Raw genomic sequence first — 9,727 nt, 5'->3', positions numbered from 1 at the left:
CTTAAACCTTGTGACAATTTTAATTTGTAAATTTACATTTGTTTGTAAAAATGTTTTAACTATTTTACATTGGAAAAAAAAGAAATTTCAGCAACATGTTTTTGCAGCAGTGTATGATTGTATCATATTTTACAACCAGACAGCAGACAATTCACAACCAGACAACATGGAGAATGTTGAACGGGGTAAGTTAAGACATGGATCATCACACCACTATACAAAAAAAATATACATAGGCCTATATATGTCCACAGATACGTTTATATAGGTTTATTTCATTTGTTGCAGGCAGTGATGTATTCAACAAATGATAACAACTAATAACAGACACAGTTTTAAAGCATCGCAAGCTAGAAATGAAAAGCACAAAGAACTAAAAAAATCAATGTATAGGCTACAACTAGCTGAAGTTTGCTGTGCTATATCCTAACATTACAAAAAGAATGCCTGCAATCATTCAGTCGGGGACGACTGCACAAAACGTGCACTGTAAACTAATAAAAACATTATAAGCTGTTACGAAATGATAAACAAATGTAGTTTGTGCAACACTGTAAATATATTTACCTTTAAAAAAAAATGAAAAACTCCATTAAACCTGCTGAGATATAAGGAGCGTGTGCTGAAATTCTCACTCAGTTCCACTTGGTTCCACGCGCATGTCTGGGCAACTCATGAATATTCATGCGTGCTCCGCCCACTGAAACCGAAAATCTCGGAAACCAAATATCTCGTAACACGGCCCGGAATGTTTAGTGCAAGTGTGAGTGCAGGCCATCGGGGGAGTGGGGAGGGGGGATGCTCGGGCTCGGTTCAAGGCAACCGTGCCTACATCATGAGGACTCGCGGACCTGGGTAATATGTTCATCAATGATAAAATTACGTTCTTGAAGTGACCATGACATGTATGGCCGAGGGCCCTTATGAAAGGGTTAATTTGCTCACTTTTGTTCGGAACAACACTTTATCCCCTTCTCCCAGTGCTCTTCAAAGGTGCAAAAATAGCATTTATAATTTTCATGCACCCATTTTAAGTCATGGAGCATCTACTAACAAGCTGATGATTTGAGTCAGGTGTAGGCCTATTTGATAAGGGACTCAATCAATCATATTTATTTCTACAGCACATTTAAAAATATCAGGTTGCCTATGATATCCCACTAGCTACCTATGATAACCCACTATCCTAGGCATTTGGCACCATGAAGACTGAGAAAAAAATAAATAAAAATAGCATCTAAAAGTTGCAGTTAGTGGTCAGTTTGTGACCAACTTTTTCCAATTATGTCATTTCTAGCGTTAAATTAGTTTTGTAATAAAATATTTGCTTAAATTATCACCATAGCACCATATATTTAGTTGTAGATCATTAACTCAGAAGTCTGTGGAAAATCAGTTTCAGGAGGTGCCTTCATGCATAAACACTGCCTGCATTGCAAGTCATTGGCTGATAGGGTAGCGAGGCATCTATTCAATTACCTAAGTTTATGCATGCAGCCTAAATATGAATGGGCTGCTGGTCGGCCTTATAGTATGGCGGCATGGCCTTAAAGTCAGCAGCCAATTCCCGCTGCCGAAGGCATGTTTAGATCTTCAAGAACAGTCGCGAGAGGGTGCAACATCCATAGAATAGTCTTTGTTTCATTCCTTTCCCTCAGAGAAACGAGGTTACAGCGGGTAACCTGATATTTTTAAATGTGTTGTAGAAATAAATATGATCGGAGTCCCTAATCAAATACTGACTCAAATCATCAGCTTGTTAGTAGAAGCTCCATGACTTAAAATGGGCACATTAAAACGCAATTATAAATGCCATTTTTGCACCTTTGAAGAGCACCACGGGAAGGGGTTAAAAGTTTTGTTCTGAATGAAAGTGAGCAAATTAACCTTTTCATAAGGGCCCTCCCACAAGGCCATACATGTGATGGTCACTTCAAGAAAGTAATTTTATCATTGATGAACATATCACCCAGGTCGGTGAGTCCTCATGATTAATTTTAAAAACATATGGCTATGAAGTAATTATTAAAACCTCCAATGCACCAAATGACTTTTGGCAAAAAAAAAAAATATATATATATATATATATATAAAAATAATGTCTACGGTCAGGGGTCCTCCAGGACCATGGCTGGGATACACTATGTTCAGTGTACTTTTAAAAAGTGGAAACTTATTTAAAATATTTATATAATAATATAACATGTATAATGTAGTCTTTATAGTAAATGTTAATAAACAGAAATAAATATATAAAATGAGCTAATGTGTGTATAGATGTCATTGTCCGATAAAAGAGTTCAGTCCATATCATTCTAAAAGTAATAGAGTTTATAAGTAAACCCACTAATAAAGCATGTAGATTACCATGTTATAGTGGAACTGCAGGACAGGTGAAATATCTTTAGAATGTATTATTCCATATAACCACTCATTTCTTTATAATAAAAATATCTTTCCAAGATTCAAATATAAACTAGAACAACAACACCATTAGCCATATTTTAAGTTTGTAACAGGACTCAGTAAAGACCGGTAATGAAACTGTCCTGTGATGTTTCCCAGGAGGAATGATACTCTTAACCACACTTATCTACTTGCATGTCATTTAATTGTCCTACCACTGCCACTAATGGGAAATCAAACCTCTGAAAATAATGTCTAGCAAGCCATTATTTATTTATGCATAAAAAAAAGATAACAGCACTGGTGCACAGATTGTTTTAATGGTTGTTACCCAACCATTTGCATTAATCTTTATTTGTCAGAGAGAGACTCTAACATTTTTAACAAAGCAACAGAGATATATTCTATCTATATATAATTATATAGAAAGGCACATTTTTTTGGCAAAATACACTTGCTGGATGAACAAATGCTTGAGTCCTGAAAGCAATAATTTTAGGGGAAAAAAACAAAAAAATAAACAGTGGTAAACCTTTAAAAGCTTTGACCTATGGCGCCAGTTTGGTTTAGGACAAAACTCAGTCACAGTACAAAACACTTTTGCGTCTCTTCCTAATAAAAAGAGATTACACCACTGGCAGAACACAACAGCATCAAAATTCACCATATATAATATATTCATAAATATGCAATATAGAGAAATAGATCCATACTAATGCCTGTTTGGTCCAAAGAGCAGTAGTCAGCTAAAGTACAGTGTTAATCCAGATACATACTGAGAAAAAGACACACTACCCCAAGACCGTCTACTGTCTCACTAAGAGACCCCTGAGCAAATGTCGTTTCTGTTTGGCACATTTTTTTTCCCTTTATATATTTATTTTTTTGTTTACCATTTCAAGAAATATTAAAATTATTTTTTAAGCTACAATGATGATGACATTGCCCAGCTGACACTGCCATGGCATTAAAAAGCTCAGTTTAAACATCTGTAAGTCTGGTAACTGCGATTTCAGTAATAAGCCTTTAACAAATGTTAGATACTGCTTAACAGATCAGTGGTTTATGTACATTCAAATATGAATGTACAGTGGGTACGGAAAGTATTCAGACCCCTTTTAGCAAATGGCTGCAATATAACAAAGAGTGAAAAATTGAAGGGGGTCTGAATACTTTCCGTACCCACTGTATATGAAAATATATTAAAATGCCATTTCTATTTCAATGTACATTAACCTGTTCTGTTAACATTACAGATTTTTGATCTGTAATATATAGTTTTTGTTATTAATGAACAATATTCTATTTTCTGTAAAATCTTGATTTATCTATCTTTGCAGTTTTCTAGAGGTACCTGCTAAAAGGCAATGATTGCAATGGTAGCTGTCTCTAAGTGAAACTGAACAGTAAACCTGAACTGAAACTTCAAATTAATCAATAAAATTTTCATCAGTGCAGCGCAGTGTAGGGCACATTAAGGGCATGAACTAAGTGCGATGGCTAGTCTGCAGAATTTTAAGGAACATTAAAGCTATGAGTCTTATCTGTGCCATTAATAAAAAAGCAGCAAGCACATTGCACAAAAGAAATCAATAACATTACAAATGATACAAGAGCACCCTGAATCAGAACTGAACACCATTATCTAGAGTAGCTGAACAGCAGATGGACTTGAGTTCTAGAGTCGTTGAAAATTCCAGTTTTGATGGGTCTAGAGTGGCAGCTAAACAAGGCCTTACATATGTACATATCAATTTGAAGAACAGTAGTTTAACCACCCCAGGCAGGGGCATATGTCCCAGAGATGAGAGAGGGATAGAAAAATGTGCAGTTCTTTGGGCAGACAATGGGACAGCAACTTTCCCAAGGAATTCAGGAAAGAAATCCAAAGATTCATTTAGACAGCTTACTAATGACACGAATGAGAGCTGCATTTTCATCTTTCAGTCTCTGGTTGTCAGCACGCAAATCCACAAGCACCTGGAGGGGGGGACAGAGAGTGAGATGAGCAGGCCCACATGGAACCTGTATATGCACAAACTTTAAGGAAATCTCTGCGGATTTGGCATATCCATCATACACAAAGTTCTACACAGCTCCTACCTTTTGCATGTTTGGCTAATTTGTGTTTTCAACTATCAAAAGTCTGCAGTAATCACAGCTCTGTTTAACAATTTTAACCATGAATCGTTTCTGAAATTTTGAAACATTTCTAAATACTGTAAAGCTCAAGCTCTTACTTTGAGTTCATCTTCTAACTCAGATGCTCTCCGCTGAAGAAGTCTTTTTTCCTGAATAAAGAATAGAGCAGAATTAAAAACAAAACAAACAAAAAACACTTTACAATAAGGTTCAATCCGTTAACATCCGTGCATTAGGTGAAATAACAATATTTTTATAGCATTTATTAATCTAGGTTATACTACAGGGCTGTTGAATGCTTGAATCTGATTGGCTGACGAACATTCTAAGATGTGCAATTATTTTCAGGGAAACACAATGCTAAAGTAGTTCCAGGTCTTGACCGCATTGCAGTTCAATATCACTTCACCAAATGATGGTCACCAGATGGTCCTTAGAGAATACGACAGCATAAGAACCAAAAACCACAAAGACACTAAGCAAATAAATATATTAAACAACAGGAAAAAAGATGAAGTATTTACATATTTCCCCCCGAAATTATGTTTTATTATCTATGGAAGAACATACTCTCTTTCTCCCGCTCTCTCCCATACAAACGCACACACACTGAAACATACAATGACAAAACATACAATGACAAAATTCTTGTCAGCACTGCCCTATGACTTTATCAATAAAATAGTTTTGCAACTGAAAAGCTACATAATATTTCTCAGTAGTGATGTAGTAACGTCGCTGTTCTTGAAGCAGTTAAACCTTCAGTTTCGCCCTTAGTAGAGACACTGCTGTTAAAGAGTGTCTGTTCAGAGACACAGATTCAGGTAATGCAAACATGCTTAATCTCTCTCTCATATCAGTGGCTCAAACCTCCATTAGCTCTAAAATTACGTTTGGCCTTAGCAAAGGGTCCTTGAGGTGAGATGTGTAAGAAATTAGTCCTACAAGTGTAATAAGCTTAATAATTCAACAGCCCGTCGTGAATTATTTCTTACTTAACATTAATTACTTAATGTACCAACACATTTTTAACATTTCATCTTGTATTAATGAAAAAAAAAAGTTGATTATTGTTGCTGTTCATGATACAGTGCATTAACTAATGTAAACAAATTGCAGCAATGTTACCACTAAAATGAAGACACCCAAACAGCACTATGGCATGAAAATATAGGAACTTACAAATCTCTCCAACTCCAGCAGGGCTGGTCTGTCTGATCCATTCTCTTGATTCTGTGTTGATACAAACAAATAGAACAGTCAAACAAATCTGACTCACTTTAGTGGTTCAACATTTCTTTCCTATCCTCAGCTCTCAGGACAAAAAAAAAAAACCTCTCACCTGTTTGAGTTTCTCCAGTTGAACTTTACTCTCATTTAACTGCAGTTGAGTTTCTTGAAGCTTCTCTTTTAGATCTCCATTCTCTTGCAACACCTGCAGATACAACTGAGAGAACACATATAACACACATATATAAGAGTATGAACCACCTCTTTTATTACTTATTAGTTTATGAATTTATTGTGTAAAAAATGCATTACCTTACTATAATCCAGAGAAGAGTGTCTGGAAACATCTAACTGATGATCACTACAAAAACAACCAACACTGTTAAAAATAACATAACAAAAGTTTCAATATTACTTAAACCTGAATGCACCCACATATACAGAGAGAGATATCACAAGCAGAACAAAAAAACACAAGACACTATGCTACACAATCAGTACACACAAAATACATGCAGGATATACCACTCAAACAAAACTACACATCAGTAGATGTACAAAACCTTAAAAACACACACAAACCTTGTTCTGTTGTCTTGTTCAGCATCTTCATTTGCATCCATATCATCTGTCTGAACAAAAGTAACATTAATTGTCAATAACGGTCAATGTCAATAAATCTGTATTAAGAAATTTCTTCACTACTGGCACCAAATGCAACCGCAAAAATAATTATTAATTAGAGGTGTAAAAATTGTACAAACAAATCAGCCTAGCTACAAGACGAATACTGCAACAAGAATACAAAAACTGAATGACCACTGAATGCCATGATTGACAAATCAGAATCAATAACAATGTAATAAAAGGCATTAATATACAGTTGTTAATTCTTTGACCCAGATGTTTATAATTTGCCTACATATTTATGGTTGGTTCATTCAATTTTTCATAACAATGTGCAAATCTATTATGCATATTCAACTGTCCACTACAAAAAAATATCATATCTGATACTGTGATTGTATGGCTTGATTATTCATTATTTTGTCAATATCTGACTGCAGTGCAAATTGTCTCTCCAGTGACATTAATGCCTTTTCTTTTGGAAACAAGTATGAATTGTTTTAAAAATAATTAAATTATTCATAAATTTAATAGTGACCCAATTTCATGATGCACATTTCATGATGCATCACAATGATAAGATTAAAGAATCAAAGTCAGAACAGATATTTACACCCCTATTAAATAGGTACATTTTCTGATGAAAATGAGTGATGCTTGCTGTAGCAAAATTTGCTGCTACAAATGTCATAGCCTCACAAATTGTTTCCCCTTTTACCGTTTTTTTTTGTGTGCTAAATTCATTATCATAAAATCATTATTATTTAGCTTTTCATTCATACACTTAAAAAAGAACCATGGCATCACTTTAGCCATTATTTTAAAACAAGTCTAAAGGGAACCACCACAAACTCCTGTTCTACTGAGTAAATGTGGTTGTGGGGAACATTAACTTCAAATTCAGGTTCAGTTGCACACTTCCAAATCATCTTGACACCAAAGCAACAAAGCTACAGATAAACTTCTTTCTGTTATTCTTTGTAATATTCTGGTAAGACATTGTAAAGATGCATACTTTTAAAAGCCTATTTATATTGAAAATGCTCAGAGTGAGCGAGAATGCACTGGGTTTTTTATGAATGCTTGTAGCTTACCTCTTCAGCCAGCTGAACGATACCAGTTGAGCGTCTCTCTTTCCTCCCTTTCCTGCGGTCTTTCACTCCTAGTCTTGTCTGTGCATCTCCAGATTCCTTCACTGGCTCTGTGTCTAATGCAGAGAGAAAATTCTCAATATCTATACAGAATTCACACTGAATCAAAGAGAACAAAGAATCATTACTGTCAACTGAAAGAAAAGTATCAACTCCAGGTGCTTCATACACACGTGATAGTAATGAGACTCACCTCTCTCAGCTGGTGTTAGTGTGATGTTGGGATTCACAGGCTGAACACTGAGGTGCTGAGGTTCAGTGCTCTTAACAATACTCCGTTCTGCTTCCTTAAGATCCGTCAGTGTTACTCCCTGACAATCAAAATTCCAAAAATGATTTCATATTCATGATTTTTAAAATAATAATGTAATAATATTTTTTAAATAATAATAATGGTTTTCTTCTATTTTTTGGCACATTATTAACATGTTGTTAACAAAATATTAAACCAAACTACTCAATAAGGTTTTCTTTTCAAAACCTTTCAGTTTTATTCATTAAATAAGGACAGCTATATCACAATGACATTTTTGACTTGGCTCCAATTTTTTTTTTATTTTGGCTCCAAAAAATATCAAAATGAATTTTAATTCAGAATTGATTTTTTTTTTTTTACATTTTTAATTTCATGACAACCGCTGTCAGAATTCAAAGCGCCAACTGTGAGCAATGCTCCCATCATTATGCAGAATCAGCAGGAAGAATAACAGTATTTTTCTGGAGTACAGATATGCTCAGAGGCAGTCTTGTGCCACTCTGTACTGAAGTCTTTCTTATGATGATTTTGAAATAAAAGGTGAACTTTATCCCTATGAAACGTAACTGACTTTCCTTAACACCGACTTATTCAGGAAACATCAATCTGAAAATATTTTGCAGCACAACACGACTGGAAAGATAAACAAGTTGACAGACCCAATGTGTGTGATTAGGGTTGTGAATACACACCTGTGTTGATCGCCGTGACTGCCGCATGAGACGCGAGCGAGCTTTCCTCTGAAACTCCGACTCCTCGTCTCTCACTGGAGCCTGAAACCTGTAATACACAATCTCATTATTATTCATGAATAGAGCTTAAATCTAGTTTATAAAATGGACAGTTCCAGTCCTTAATTATGATTGGTTGAGCCATGTTTGAAGCCGTAGTAAATTACTCTCAAAACATACACTTGTGACCTCATTACAAAAGTATTACAGCACTAAAGACATTTTTTAAAAATGTCAGATTTTGTTGTGAATTTTGACTTAAAATGGTTAGCAAGCCATTAGCCCAGCCATTATTAAAAAATAAAGTTCTATGTAGTCAATAACTGAATATAGCTTCAAATTCACATAAATAGTAATAAAGACTAAATGTGCTTTCAGTATTTATGCAGAGGGCTTATTCAAGTTACTTAAGTTTACATTGTTAAATTATTTTTTTTTTAGTATTAAAATGTCTCGACTTGGTACTACTGATGCGCTACGACATTACCAATACTACCTAATCCTGAAAACTTTGCACTTCAAATATAACATAAGATTTGTACAGCATTAACATAAAAAAAAAATAAAAAATAGAAGTGTCATTGTAAAGCATTTAATTCTTTGGATCAAACTATCTTACTTCCTTCTGTCATTAGAGGCATTACTGGGGCTCTCGGCAGGTGACTCCTGCCTTTGAGGGGTGGGCTGCACAACTGCTGTGCGACTCGCTCTCTCCTGATCATTCACCTTGACTTCTTTATCCTCAATGGTCTGAAGAACAGAGAATTACAGTGATTAATCCCAAGCACAAGCAGACACATTCTGACAATGAGAGCTAAAACAGAGGAGTGTGTGTCTGACCCCTGAAGAAGGAACAACGCTCTCTGGTGTCGACACTGTTAAACTTTCTAGAACAGAGAAGAAAAACATCATCAAACAGATTGTACTCTTGTACAGGTATGTGTCATGTATGTGAATATTTTGAATGCTGCTGTATGAGAGAGAGAGAGAGAGAGAGAGAGAGACAAACCTGGGCTGCTTTCTCTCTCATCGTTGAGTCCCAGGCCTCCTGAGACTCCACGTTCTTTAGACTGGTCCTGTACATTTATTTTCTCCCTGCTGCTCATTCGGCACACAGAGCTCCTAAGAGAGAGAGAGAGAGAGAGAGAGAGAGAGAGAGAGAGAGAGAGAGAGAGAGAGAGAGA

General features: G+C 35.5%; 1 protein-coding gene across 1 annotated transcript in view; it reads right to left on the bottom strand.

Moving 5' to 3' along the window:
- Positions 1 to 3,980: 3,980 nt before the first annotated feature.
- Positions 3,981 to 9,727, bottom strand: part of LOC107694908 (protein phosphatase 1, regulatory subunit 12C) — a 24,725-nt gene continuing 18,978 nt past the window's right edge. The window contains exons 10-21 of the mRNA XM_016494622.1: positions 9,553 to 9,665; positions 9,384 to 9,430; positions 9,163 to 9,293; positions 8,505 to 8,592; positions 7,750 to 7,867; positions 7,500 to 7,612; positions 6,361 to 6,410; positions 6,091 to 6,139; positions 5,891 to 5,995; positions 5,731 to 5,781; positions 4,647 to 4,697; positions 3,981 to 4,386 (exon numbers count right to left, since the gene is read on the bottom strand). Coding sequence (XP_016350108.1) covers positions 4,300 to 4,386; positions 4,647 to 4,697; positions 5,731 to 5,781; positions 5,891 to 5,995; positions 6,091 to 6,139; positions 6,361 to 6,410; positions 7,500 to 7,612; positions 7,750 to 7,867; positions 8,505 to 8,592; positions 9,163 to 9,293; positions 9,384 to 9,430; positions 9,553 to 9,665 — 1,003 coding nt within the window. The 3' untranslated portion in view covers positions 3,981 to 4,299. The remainder of the gene's footprint in view (positions 4,387 to 4,646; positions 4,698 to 5,730; positions 5,782 to 5,890; positions 5,996 to 6,090; positions 6,140 to 6,360; positions 6,411 to 7,499; positions 7,613 to 7,749; positions 7,868 to 8,504; positions 8,593 to 9,162; positions 9,294 to 9,383; positions 9,431 to 9,552; positions 9,666 to 9,727) is intronic.

The sequence above is a fragment of the Sinocyclocheilus anshuiensis genome, unplaced genomic scaffold (genome assembly GCF_001515605.1).
Source record: "Sinocyclocheilus anshuiensis isolate Anshui unplaced genomic scaffold, SAMN03320099.WGS_v1.1 scaffold3199, whole genome shotgun sequence".
NCBI classification, from domain to species: domain Eukaryota; kingdom Metazoa; phylum Chordata; class Actinopteri; order Cypriniformes; family Cyprinidae; genus Sinocyclocheilus; species Sinocyclocheilus anshuiensis.
This window is presented reverse-complemented; position numbering and strand designations above follow the sequence as displayed.